This window comes from Channa argus, chromosome 9, assembly GCF_033026475.1.
Source record: "Channa argus isolate prfri chromosome 9, Channa argus male v1.0, whole genome shotgun sequence".
In the NCBI taxonomy this organism is placed as follows: Eukaryota; Metazoa; Chordata; class Actinopteri; order Anabantiformes; family Channidae; genus Channa; species Channa argus.
This window is the reverse complement of record NC_090205.1, coordinates 3,986,882-4,001,067: the sequence shown is the minus strand read 5'-3', so window position 1 is coordinate 4,001,067 and position 14,186 is coordinate 3,986,882. Positions and strand designations below refer to the sequence as shown.

The window sequence follows — 14,186 nt, the reverse complement described above, 5'->3', positions numbered from 1 at the left end:
TCCTGATTCAGAAATATCTTGTTTTGATCAGTTCTGAACTGCAGTTGAACTGCACTGCATCACACAGAAGGTTGATTCTGTTACTTAACCTTCCCTCCAAAGGCCTGTTTGTCTTTCTTCACACTCAGGCAGCTATGTGTTGCTGAGCTGCACCTCGGATGGGCTGCATCTGAAATGACTAAGTGTTGCAAATCAAAATTTGGCGCCTCACGCAAACCAAGAACTCACACTCACAATACAACAATGTGAGCAGAAGCTGCACATTTATTGCCGTATGACACCCAGAAATTCAGGAATATGATGAAACCGAATGACATAAAATATAGAGGATGTGGGCAGACAGATGTGTGGAAACAGAGGCACATCTGTTCCATGAGACTGATGTGTGACAGACATTTAACAGCAAACAGAGTCAAAGACGATGGTGATCACACAGAGGACGTTTTTTCCAAAGAAAGTAAATCCCACTGAGACCGTTTAGGATGAGAAGCAAACCAATGAACAACAGGAATTGTAATCACAGCAAATCCAAACAGCTCTTACGAGAAACTTCAGTTAATATCTGTGATTATTTTTCCTCGGTAACTGCACTCTGATGTCATTTCGCTCCCAACAAGGAAGAACTGACAGTTCACTCTCCAAATAATAACAGGCAAAATGATCAATGAGCCACCACACAGGTGACATCCTCAATCTTAGTGTTAATACAAAAGCAAAAAGAAAAACGTCCATATGTGCTCATGTGCATTGGTGGGAAGCCGACACTCTGCAAATACAGTATTTAGTAAAGAATATTTAGTCCAGATATTTAGACATTTGTATCAATTTGTGTCTAATACAATTTAATGTAGCACATTTGTTCCTGCATGTGACTAAAAACACTGGATTTTTGCTGAAATTTGACATAACTCAGTGGTTATTTACTAAGCTAAACACTATAACATCTGTCTTGTGTTGTTGCTCCATAATAATGACTTCTTTTATTACAGATTCCACTGTGACCATAACAGTGATGTGGTTTTTTAATTAATCCATTGATCCGTTTGTCTCGAAAATGCAATAAAATAATGAAAGCGCGCTCAAAGTAATTTCTGATAACTTTTTCCTATAAATAAATAAATAGATGTTGTATCGATCAGTTGATCAATTGGCTGATGGCAGATGTAATTTTGTTTTCCATGCAGAGAACTGATAAAATCCCCTAAATAAAGACTATGGTCGGGCAGGAGACGGACAATCAACAGACTCCTTTAAACTACATGGTAACAATTGTTAATGTGTGTGCGGATGCACTAGGTGAAATGTGGAAATGTCCTGAAGCACACGCGCAATCGAAGCGATACGTGGACGTAACGACTGACAGCCAGATACAATAATTAGACACGAGACAGACAGATGGAAAGACAGGTGGATAAACAGAGCGACGGTTTGGATGGACGGATGCGAGCTGAATATAGATAAACAGATGGACAGACAGAACGGCAGACGGGACTTTAATACTGCTCATAAAAGGCGGAGAGAAGTGGACGGACAGTCTTATAAATAGAGCAGTTGAACGACAGAGACGCAGAGTTATAGACTGTTTGGACGTTGTTCCCGTGTGTGTTACTGCTATTTGATGCTTTTTCAGATCTGATAAATTGTTTGCCTGAGCTTGTGCACTACTGGCTGCTGCTGCTTGGAGAGTGTGTCCAGACTTGCAGTACAGTGCAGTACAGTGCAGTACAGTACAGTACAGTAGTACATATTTGAGTTCTAGTATCTTGGATGCTCACAGCCATGAGCTCCTGCAGAAACATTTTCACTCGTCATTTCCAGTGAAAGCAGAGACACATCAGACACATCCACGTCTTGTAGAACCACAGGACGGCAGGAAGTGAAAGACAGTGTGGAACGCTGCACTGTTTGTCCACGGGCTACAGCGACAGTCCCACTGTGAGAACTAGAGCCGGCTCCGTAGGGTTCCTCAACGCACGGTGCACAGAGCTGAGGACAAACTGAAAATTGTCCCATCAGGAAAAAACAGCAATACAAAATAAATGCTGCGTATTTTGGATTATAAGGACAGAATTCATGTGGAATGTTGTATGAAGTTTTGCTGCTACACTACCTTCATCCAGAACAAACAGAGGAAAGGAAACAAATTTACCCTTAAAATGTCTGAGACAGTGTCAATGTCCTGGACACTGACATGTTTTAGCTTCACTGTAACTGGGTTTCAGTAGAGCCTGCAGACAATAAACCAATGACCTCTGTGTGCTGACTGTCAGATGAGATCCCACACACAAAGTGTCCCAGTGCTCGTCTTTGTCAGGTGCCTGGTTCTTACTGTAAAAACCCAATAAGGAAAATAGCTTGAACAGAAAAGTGTCCACCTGCACCCAACAGGACACAGGAGTGAGTGTCCAACACAAACACAGATCTTTGAGGCCTAACGTTAATTACTAACATTAATCACTAACGTTAGTCAAAGTCTAGCAGCCACTGCTTTGACAGGTGACCTACTGCACAAGTCCACGGCGTAGAAGAAACACAAAAGGGAACACAGAGACTGGTGTTCCAGTGACAGAACAGGCCGGTGACATTGTTAACATTAATGAATGCAAATGAAAACAGTCAAGGACGATGAATGCTGCCTTCTGCCTCCTCCTCCATTTACTGCAGCTAAATATTTCATGTTCCCATTCAGACCTATCTGTCAGCTCTGCATACACTGGTTTGTCTGGACCATCTGTCTGCTCTGTAAAGACTACGAACGTCTGCACCATCCGTCCGATTCTTCACATTCATCCATGCAGAGCAAGAACAATATTCACAGTTTTCAAAGGAAAGTCGCCAAAGTCTGAACACAACAATGCTAGAAGTTGCCGGACGTTGTCACCACCACCAATTTGCTTTGATGCGATGTCTGTGCTGACTGACATCCAACTACTGTATGTTGGAGACATTTGTCTTAAAGGACATTGCCACAGGGAGCAAAAAATGCAGTTTCATGTTCAAAAACAACCTGTAGATAAACTATGAAATTCTGTTTGCATATTTCACCTATTCTTCTCCCTGTTTGCTGCTCTGAGCTCCACTGCATTAGTTTGTGTCGATTAGTTATGTCTCCAATACTGGACTGGCTTTGAGATGTGTTTTTCTTCAGTGCATTTCAAAGGCTCTTTCGGCTCATTTGATTGTCTCCAGTGCTTAAACACATTTAGTCAATGGTGCTTTTGTTTGTGAAGTGTCTGCTTTACAGTGCAGCACTCAAGTGTTTCTTTCACACCATAACTAGTCTACAAACAATCAGAATCCCACATGTTAAAAATCCAAAACACCAGCTTCACAAACAGACATCAGCTTTAGAATAATCCTGTTCATATTTTAGAAATCCTATAGAGAGTTTGGTAGAAATCATTTAAATATTTAAAAACCTGTGATCTCTGGTAGGGAATGCACGGCGCTTAGAAGCTCTGAAGATGAAGCACAACCATAAACATTGTTTGGCCTGCAGCTCATAAAAGAGGTTAGCGAAACAGCGCCCCCACGCCAGCAGGCGTCTCTCAGAATTGCAGCCAACAGTTAAAACGTAGAGTAAAAAGTTTCTAGAACAAAACCTAAAAGGACTTTTGCCTTAGTGTTACGCAATGTACATCATGTGCTTAAAATGACCTCATGGTTACAACAGTAACTAGAGAAAATGTCTCCCATTGCTTCAGCCTACAGTCTGTACTGGGAAGGTCCATAGAAACCTCTGTAAATTCTATGTGATCATAACGTATTTCCTACCTGTGAGACACCAGCCGACCATACTATGTGTCTAATGATCGTTCTAAGGGCCTGGTACAAATGACCGACACTCTCAGCAGAAACCTATGTTCCCAAGCAGTGAGTGTCCCATTTATTCAGTTAAGGTACGATTTAAGGAGGCAGTCTGTTTTTTAAGTACAATTATTAATTCATATTAGAAATGTAAGAAAACCTACAGTAAAATCCTATCAGGTTCCAGTCTTACAGTACTTGGCTAATGGGTCACTTACTGTGCCACAGCTGCACTTTTACTTCCCACCTCACCGGCCACAGCAGCCAGAAATAGTGTTAAAAGGAGGATATTTTGAAAATTGACGACACTGTATGTATTAGTGTAAAAACCAACAAAAGGGAAAAAAAACTAAGAGATAGAAATATTTGGTCAAAGCCTGATTCATTGTGGCTGAGTGAAGTTTATTTTCCACCCTGGTGCACACACACACACACACACACACACACACACACTCAGAGCAATGCACATTGAAAGAACACAGAATTAAACTACGCCCTTAAGGCACACTTATTAATACACACAAACACACACACACGCACAAAGAGAGGCAGCAAACACGCAGCAATTATGCTGTGAAACCTCAACGTTTTCATTTGAGTATAAAGCAAATTCACCTGCTGCAGCATCTCCTCAAACACTACTGTGCAAACAGAGATACACTCCTGAGCTTTTCATCAAATACACCACTAAGGTCAACAGTCTCACACACACACACACACACACACACACACACACACACACACACACACACACACACACACACACACACTTAAATTCTGGCTGTTCTGTGTATAAATGTGAGGTGTCTGATGATAGATAAGTGGAAGAGGAGCAGGAGATTAGAAAGGAGTCTGTGCTCAGGTCATGTTAACGACAGCAGACCACAGAGTGAATGAAATATTAAACATTCAGTAGCACATGTACAGTTTAGGGTTCAATAAGCTCTGGAGCCACCTCATGTTACAACAGAGGCTCCTGCCGCATGTGAGGGTGAAGCAGTCATCAACTCTCATTTTACACTGAAGCCACTCAACCTGATTGGTTTTCCAGCTGTTAGGGATTTAACCTTTTTGCCCTTTTCATCATATGTCATGTTCAACCACCATCACAGAGAGAATGTGTCCCCTCAATAGTTAACCTGCTGGGACGTTGATTTGGCAGCATCTGTGTCCCACTAAAGGCCGAATTATACTTCTCCAGCGATACGTCAAAACGTCGACATGATGCATGATGCTCGACTCGACTCCATCACACTTGTTCCACGCGGAAACACGCTTCAGTAATACGCGACGTATAGAAACCAGGCTTCAACTTTGTCCTTGCCGTTGCTGACGGCGCGTGACGATAAAGGGACAGCAGCGTGAAGTACATCAGTACGTGCATGTCAGACACAAAGCTGCACATTTCCACAGAGAATGTGATAAAGCAGGTGATGCTGGGCCGTCTCCCTCGTCCAGACGCTGCTTATCGCTGCAAAAAACACATGACACCCTATTTCCTCCTGCAAATACTGGGAGGTGTGAGCTGCCAGTTAATACATTCTCCTCACAGTTATCTCACAATAGCCAAGTGTTTTCTGCTCCATCTCCGGGCAAGACGTCAGGGCTGTATAGTAAGTTACATCCTAACAGCTCTGCTCAGTTCTGTTTGTGGTACGAACATGCCCATGGATTCAAAGGGAACGGCATTACAGGCCAGATCAGGTATCCTCCACAGCTCATCGGACCTGTCCTGGTCTGTGCTGTGAATGTAGAAAGAATGAATGATTAAAAACTAAACGCACAGTCAGATCGTGTACGTTTTCTGCCTGTGACGTTTTGTACGTGATGTCCACAAGACGGAACCAAAGGCCCCCAGAGTCCTGCTAAAGTACCCAGAGGCAAGTGAGCAGTGCAGCGTCCAATCTTCTCCCTCACTTGGGGAGTTTTTTGATCAATAATTCTTGAAGTAAATATCATTTCACCCTCTCTCTCTCTCTTTTATGCTAATAATTGTTGAAAAACGCCTGAGTTTCACAGTAAGGAAAGGAAACGTTCTTCACACGCCATCATGTTTGGAATCTTAGTAATTATCAGGCTGTAATTGAATTGACTAAAGCTGCACAATGCCTGAGGTGCTTCAAGTCGAGAGAGAATCATGGGTAAAAGTCACCCCCCCCCCCCCCCCCCCCCACAATCAATTTGACACAGTGCCACAATTGCATAATGTGATGACTCTGGCAGGCTATTTTAAGAAAAGGTGGTAATAATGCAAACTGCCACAGATGCAATGCATGGAACACACACACACACACACACACACACACACACACACACACACACACACACAGAGTGCCAAAAGAGGGCTGCACTCACACATACAGCCAATTAGTTTGACAGTGGCGAGCTGTGGAGTTCAGAGTCCTCATCAGTCACTGCTGCATCTCTGAAGCTGACAGACCAGAAAAAAAGAGGTGAAGCAGGAAGAATAAAATAAATATCAGCTGAGATTACGACTCATATTGCTCCATGAAGACAAAGATAGAGAGTTGTCCATGCTCTGCTCTGGATAAAGACACATTTTACCTGCAGAACCTGACTTTTTAACCCTGTTTCCTAAATTTGCAACTGAACTGCAACAGCACCTACCACGAGTGCAACATTCATTAAAGGAGAGGAGGGAGTTGGTGCTTAGTTTCACGTTGAAGTACTTTTTCTCCAGACTACAACCTTTTTCTAATCTGCCTGTCGCGCCATAATAAACAGTCTGATAACGCTGTAGTCAGACAGACATTTTACTGCACCATCCACATTTTTGCAACTTGCCGACTAAGTTAACCATCAGCAACAATTACCAGCGTTAAGGACACCGAGCTGATTCCTTTACAACAGTGGCTGATGTTAGAATGTGTCTCACATAAGGTGGGGGGCCTGTCAGAGCTGGGGGATTAACTGCAGCTACTGAGTGGTAGAGGTGTGTTAATTGGCCCAGATGGCTTCCTATCAGTTAAACCCACCACATGTGTTCAGAGAATCGGGGACATTGCGACTAAACTGCAGAGCAGTTAAACACCGGAGACTGAAAAACAATTATAACAATAGCTTGATTTTTCTTTGGGACCCAGTAAAGTGGGTCTGTTCTGTCCAGCAACAGGTGCATGTAATGGTTTTTTTGCAGCAGACGCTCTGAGCAGCTGCCGGAGCGCAGCGTTGTTTTTCCTTTATTGGAACATTGCTTAGTCACTGGTCTTTTGATGCTGAGACAGGCCTGTCGCCGTCTCCAAAGTCAATATTTGCTGCAATTACACAAATGCAGGAAAAGATGGCAAACTGGAGAGTAGTGGCCAGGGCTAATGATGGAATAAAACGGCCATCTCCCAACACGATAACTAACAAATGGGCCCCGGATAAACGCTGAAAACAACATGTATGCAGGAGGACAAACGCATGGGTGTACGCTCGGATTGAACGGTGCTTTTGAGGCTGAGGAAAAAAAAGAAAAAAGGCTGGAGGTGGAAAGCGACACTGTATCCAGGACGGCCAAGTCCTGTTTGGTCCACATGGATCCGACTTTGTGTCCTGCACCACCTTTAAGTCTCCTCTCCGCCTCCCTGACATGTCACAAGCTGTTTGTTTTCTCCTTGTTAACCCAAAGTCAAACAGTGGTTGTGTGTTGTTGTTCCGCACATGCGTGACCATACATGTGCTGTACATTTGCCTGCATGACAGTCGACAGGACAGGGGGACGTCCTTGAAGACATCACGTCCCATCTTATGCTGAACATCCCACGTCGCGGTGAAATGATGACGCGAAAGCCAACAAACAAGAGCCAACGCTGATTTGCGAGGTGATGTACAAAACAGGTCTCTGTGTCTCAAGGGACGGCGTCCATATGAGAGAGGACGAACTCTGTTTCACACAAGTCACAGGTAATGTGTGTGTGCCAGGTTTCTGCCTCATCGGGATTAAATATGGAGTTGGTGGTGCAGTGAATCACACATCACACAGGGTTTGGCATCTAGTTCAAAGCCAACAGTCGGTTTCTGGTGCTCTGAGATTCAGCATATAGCAGCGTATCAGGCTGGAGATGAAGTAATTAGAGTATGATTGGGAGACAGGGTCTAAGGCTGAATGGGGTTTTTTGGAGTCCCAAGACCAGCTTTGTCATTGATGCTCGAAGGCAGAGGTGATGAAGCCAGAAGGTTTAAGAGTTTGCATAACGTGATGATTGTGTGTATCTGTGTGTCAGATTCAAAGAGTTTCCCAGATGTTGGAGCCTGCAGATGGTGGTGTTGAGTGGCGCCGTGCTGGGTTCAGACTGTGATTGTCAGATCCGATTACAACCGGTAAAAACACGTGGCCCCAGGACTTTGATCTAATCAATCAGTCCACTAGTTGAGGTGGTCTGGGCTCCATGTGACCACATAGCTGTTGTCATGGACGCATTAGTGTTTGCACCACAAATCGTCATTGTTGCAGGAAGTGGTGGTTTTACTGAGCTCACACTAACATTAAAAAAAAAACATCAAACACTTTCTTGTGGCGTAACACAGGAAACTCATATCTATTTTTGATGTACTGTAAGCAGTGGGGCGATGGTTTGGCAGGACTGAATAAATTCAAACCTTAATAACCTGCCTGCCTTTCACAATAAAAGTATGAGTGACCACAGCTGATGTGGTTCTGTTATGTTCCCCTTGGGTTGTGGGTGGAGGACCAGTCCACATAATTGAGCTGGTGCTGAAATTCATGCCAATATAACAAAATGGGCCGGAGCAGATTTGCAGGCCAACATTTTCAGAAGCATCTAATAGTTGTTCTACGTGTCCCTTTTCATGAGGCTGCGGAAGGTTCAGGATCTAATAAAGCCGCAGCTCGGCTTCACCTGCTTCCCATTTCCACATATTACTTCAGAGCAGCCTAATGCAGCCTGCTGTCGCTGCGGCTTCATCACTTTCATTTACTGCTATTACGGCTCCAGGCTTGGTCCCCTTCATCCTGCACACTGCAGCCTTTCGCCTCGCTCATTTCTTATGCACACGGCGACAAACTCGGCGACCACCTGGCTCGGCTCAGCGTCTATTCCAGGCCCGTGGTGCGTTGTCCACCTCACCCGACTGAAGGATCGTTCCAATTGTTCTATTGGCGAGGCTGAAGTAAGTAAGAAGCACGGAGGCAATGAAGCGCACAAATCGAATGATTCCACATGGAGGAAAGATGACACGAAGCGACGTCCTGACACCTGTTTCCCTTTGGTCCAGCCATCGGAAAGACATGCATTCACTTTCGAATCTTTTTGCAGCAAGGTAGCACAGAGGATATTTATAGGCTAAAACACATTAAGCGATAATGTGGCTTCTGCATGAACCACAACATCCTTGACACCCTCATCAGGATGGATTCTCAATCACACGGCTGATGGAACTGTGTGCTGAAACATTTACAGGAAAACACACACACACACACACACACACGATGATATAAAAGCTAAAAGTTGCTTTGACGAGACACAATTCAAGGGATTTTGCCCTGTTTAAATACATATTTTACTGAATATCTGGAGTTGGGATCAGCGGTTGTCCCAATATTTCTGAACACATCATTAAAAACCACTGCGGCCAAAGGGGAAAAAAAGCTTCAGTTTTGTTTGTCTACACTAAGCAAACAGGCCTTAACTGCTCAGATATCACTATGTCATGGTTTTACCTGCAGCCTCTGTAAACTGAGGCACAAGCAAGTGGGTGGTGAAAGGCTCCATATTGATTATTAACAGATAATAAATAATACATGGCTGTTTGGGTAGCTATTGATTTCATCTCAGCCATGGCTTTCAGAAATGCAATCTACTACAGCCAGGACGACTGTGTGTGTGTGTGTGTGTGCAAACCAAAACAACAACCTGTAGACCTTCTGATTCCAGCTCCTTTTGCAGCCTCAATAGTTAAAGACCTAATTCTGCAAGCGAGCTGCGTTCTCTCGTCGCTGATTATCTGCTTCACAGTGTGACTGCAGGCGGAGCGGGAGTGCAAAGAGTAGACAGTTAAATTCAGCAATAATGAAGTGAGCTCTCGATAAAAGCCGAGCTCATTTCATTGAGAGTCCTCAGCTATAAGGGTGCTGAAGAGCGGGTCTAATTGATGGATCCATTAATTCTCCGACCCGATCACATTCCACATAACTGATGGACCAGGATCCACAACTTGGTGACTGTTGACTGATGGAAGCTGGGTTCTGCGGGATGCACTGCACACACACACACACACACACACCACTGCTGAGCGTGACTCTTTCATCGCCGGCTGCAGCGTCTCTGTGTGCACTTTGCACGTTGGCTTAATTGGTGTGAATGTGAGTGTGAATGGCCGCCTGCGTGTATGTGTCCCCCCACCTCTCACCCAATGACAGCTAAACATGGCCGACTCTGCTCTGAAACTCCAAACGTTCCATAAAAAGTAAAGAACATCAATAGAAGCACAGCTTTGCACAGTCCCTTCTGCGTTAAGTGCTGACGCTTAAGGTACCAGCTCGTGTTGGTGACTGACGACTGGAGCTTTCAGTGCAGTCAATTAGAAACGCTGGTGATGATTGTTTCACGATGTGGCACACGTGGTTCCTATAGTCAAGAAAGTACTTGTGTGCTGGTGTCACCGGTTGTAGTGTTTCGTTTTTATGTCATTTCTAACTTAGCATAACCCTAATTTCTACCTAATGTCGTTTTTTTGAGTCGTTCCTGTTCCTGGAGCATCCAATAGTTACGCCAAAGGGTAAGTGTGGCGTCAATGAGACACGTTAAGGGACGTACAAACGCCACAATTTGACGCCTTCCGAAGAGTCAGTATCTGACACTGGGGGATAAGAACGTGTTGGAGCTTTACTGCTAATCACACACACACACACACACACACACACAACAGTGGTGACAGTGCAGCGCTCTCAGACACACAAAATGGTGTGAACCACAAGAGGAAAGGGCAGGAGGTCACTGAAGTAAGGAAGTATTTAAGCGAGTACGCTGCTGGATAAAAATGAAAGTAAAACAAGCTTGTGCAAAGTGCTGGTCCGGACAGACCCCAACTGGATTAGGACCAAGCCAAGACCCGCTCAATTAATATGGGACCAACTGAGTCAGAGCCACACAGCTGCTGCCGTTGAATACTTTTCAGGCTCAAACGTTCCTCCAACCTGCCATTTTCACCGAACTCCATCAAAATGGGGATTTTAATGAGAAAGCTGCATGAAGCCACTGATTACAGACATAAACTCACAGGGTGATTAGACATTTGATGTGTGTGCGTCTGCTCACCTCCTTTCAGCAGAGGATCCACTAGACGTTATGCATAACGGCAATGTGTGTCAGGACACGTGTGCACAAGTGTAAACTTTGAATTGTCTGTCCACTGACGCCCTGATACCGTGTGTCACCCATGGACATCATGTGTGGGGGGACTCCACGCTTACGTCCGTTTGTTAAATGATAATACATTTAGGCTCCATCATGTAGAACAAGCGTGAAAATTGACTTTTCACTGAAATCACCTTGAAACTCTGTTTAAATGTTTAGTAGATAGAGAAGAAACTGAAACCAGCAACTGCTTCACATTTATGTTGACAAACTATCAGTTTCCTGATTGTGGAAACTGGTGATTGATTTTCTGTCCATAGGTTGATAAACTGACTAATCGTTACAGCGGCTGCTGCACACATTCATCTTAGTATCTGCTACAACTTGTCTCATTCTAAAAATTGATATCGCTATTAGTCACAGCAGGCCACAGCAGTGTCATGTTAGTGTTTGTTGGCCAATAGGTCACGGAGATTTTAAGTTGGAGGAAAAAGAAGGAACCATCACTGGCTTGGTTCTCACTGTCTGTGAGCATTTATCGAGGCAGACTTGCCCTTTAATGTATTAGCCAGGTCCCCATCGGGCAATCAGAGACCTGGCTGGAGCTTGGAAAAAATAAAAAACGAAAGAAAGAAATCCCCGCACGGTCTCTTTCATTTTTCGCCGTATGACGTTGATTTTGGCCGGCGCCAGTTTGCGGCTGCAGGCGGATTTCAACGTGCACCGTCTCCACCTCGTCCCGTCACAGATCACGTTAGAGCCAGAACAAGTGCAGAACGTGCTGTCAGGGCCCAGAGGACGTGAGTCGCGGGTGCACGTCCAACTGCGGTGGCGCGCTTTCAAACTTACAGAGCAGAGACGCTTCCCAGTGCGATGCTGCCAAGGACGCTGAGACGCGTAAAAACGAAGTAGCAGCTACTGCGCCCCCCTCCCCACACCTTCTCAGACCCGAGTGGCTTTTTAAAGCAATGGTGATCGCCGTTTAATTCACATCACAGCACATTGGTTTCCACACTTTGCACAGAGACACAAAGCTTCCATCAAATGCGCCGACAGACACAGAACTGGTCCCCTGCGTGTCTGACTTAATGAGGAACTAATGTCACTGCGTTCAAAAATACACTGCTGCATGTTTGTCACAGCTCGGCCTGTAATGGATTTATATTTAGAAAACCAAAAATTACCCCTCCTCCTACCACAGTAGCTACAAACACTGCCACCCCCACAACCTCTCATTTCACTCTCCTCCTCCTCATCCTCGACAGGCAGAAAGGGCCACTCTGATTTCCTGACATCCGTGTGAGTTAATTACAATAGCTGCACATGCACATGCTGAAGACGTGTAATTATCAGCACCTCAGTAAATGGAAGGCCTGTGTTTTAGCAGCTCAGAAGAAAAAGAAAAACAAAACATCTTTACATCCAGAGGGACGATCTAGCCAACGTGAACAGGATCATTTCCATTCGACAGCGTGAGTTGTGTGTCAGCATGTGTCAGTGCTGTGTGTTTCTCCCGAATAATTCAGGCTGAATGATTGGAGACTAGAAGTAGTGTATTCGTAGACTTTGTCACGTGCTATGTAACAGTAGGGAGATGAATGAGGAGACCAAGACGCACAGAGATGCTCCTTGGTTTCCTTCCTTAACAACCCACTTTGCCTTTCGAAGTAAGAGCATTTAAATGTCCCGGACACGGGAGAGGAGCATCTTTCCTGCTGCACGGTCGACGTATCTCCATCATTGCTGTCACACACAAACTCCCCATCGCCCTGAATAATCAACGCAGGAGGAGAGAACGTGATATAAGCATGTCTCGCCGCCCACCTGCCCAGCATGGACCCGAACACACACACACAGAAGCGGCTCGTCGCATCTGTTCAGAGGACACCTCACCAAAAGGAAAAAAAACAAAACAAAACAAACTAACAAGACTTGAATCAGCTTGTCTGAGCGGGAATCAGTCCGGGTGGGACTCGAGACATGTGCGCAAAAATAAATGTGTAGCTACTGGACAGTGGGTCAATGCTCATCACAACACTGGCACCACACGGTGCTTTGGCTTCTTGTGCAGACAGGTGCAGATTGTGTCTTCTTAAAAAAAGTGTCCCTTTCACAGTGGACACTCCTTTATCAACACATTCTGGAGACCAACCCTTCAATGTGAGCAGCAGATCTCTTTTAAACTTTTCAAGTTGCACACGCAGGCCGTGTATGTGTTATGTCTCCAAACGCGCAGGGTGTGTTCTCACCCCAAAAAAAGAAAAAGAAATTGTTTGCATGAGGTTCATTATAGTTCATTTGTGCGCTCGTATTTGTTACTCACGGGTACCATCGAAGCGAGTGGCGATGGTGTCTAGGAAGGTGTTTTGTGGGGCCAACAGCCCTCTCATCACCGGCATCCTGCTCCGGGTCGACTGGGTCCTCCTGCTTCGGCGTCCTGGAGCAGCGTTTGACTCCTGCTCAGATCCGAAACTAGGCAGGAAACGAGAGGTGCCCGGTGCGCATCCCAGACCCTGGAGAAGCGCACCGATCCGAGATACGCGCGGTGACTCCACCTTGGCACCGCGGGGGTTGTGATCATAATCAACTCAGGGAGCGAAGAGCAACCGTGGGGATGCACCTGTGCACCATCAAACGGAGGGAAGCCAAACCCAACGGCAGTGGGCGTTCGTGAAAACAAGCGCGCTCTAGACAGAGGAGGACGGAGGATTAGACGGCAAGTTTTGGTGCTGATGGTGCGTGGAGTGAATCTTATAGGAGCAAGCTCCTCCTCAGCTCTCCCTCCCTCCCTCCCTCCCTATCTCTCTCTCTCTCTCTCTCTCTCTCTCTCTCTCTCTCTCGTTGTCTGGTCGTCTTGGCACAAGCGAGAGCAGATGCCGAGTCACATGACGCATTTGAGGTCTTGCCAAGCCGCGGCCCTGAGTCAAAGTGGAGGTTGGAGACGAGCAGATGCTGTTTGGGATCTCGGATCTCTGTGTAGAACCATTACTGGACCCAACAGGGGTCGACTCTTCAGTTGTTGTTTGCACAAAGCAAAAACACTTTCACAGACCGTTT

The 14,186-nt window shown here is 45.3% G+C and overlaps 1 protein-coding gene across 2 annotated transcripts in view; it reads right to left on the bottom strand.

Moving 5' to 3' along the window:
• Positions 1-13,912, bottom strand: part of kcnh3 (potassium voltage-gated channel, subfamily H (eag-related), member 3) — a 115,706-nt gene extending 101,794 nt beyond the window's left edge. The window contains exon 1 of one of the 2 annotated variants that reach the window (XM_067514963.1): positions 13,453-13,912. In XM_067514963.1, coding sequence (XP_067371064.1) covers positions 13,453-13,528 — 76 coding nt within the window. In that variant the 5' untranslated portion in view covers positions 13,529-13,912. The remainder of the gene's footprint in view (positions 1-13,452) is intronic. The other variant, XM_067514964.1, reaches the window with a different exon arrangement.
• Between the last annotated feature and the right edge of the window lie 274 nt (positions 13,913-14,186).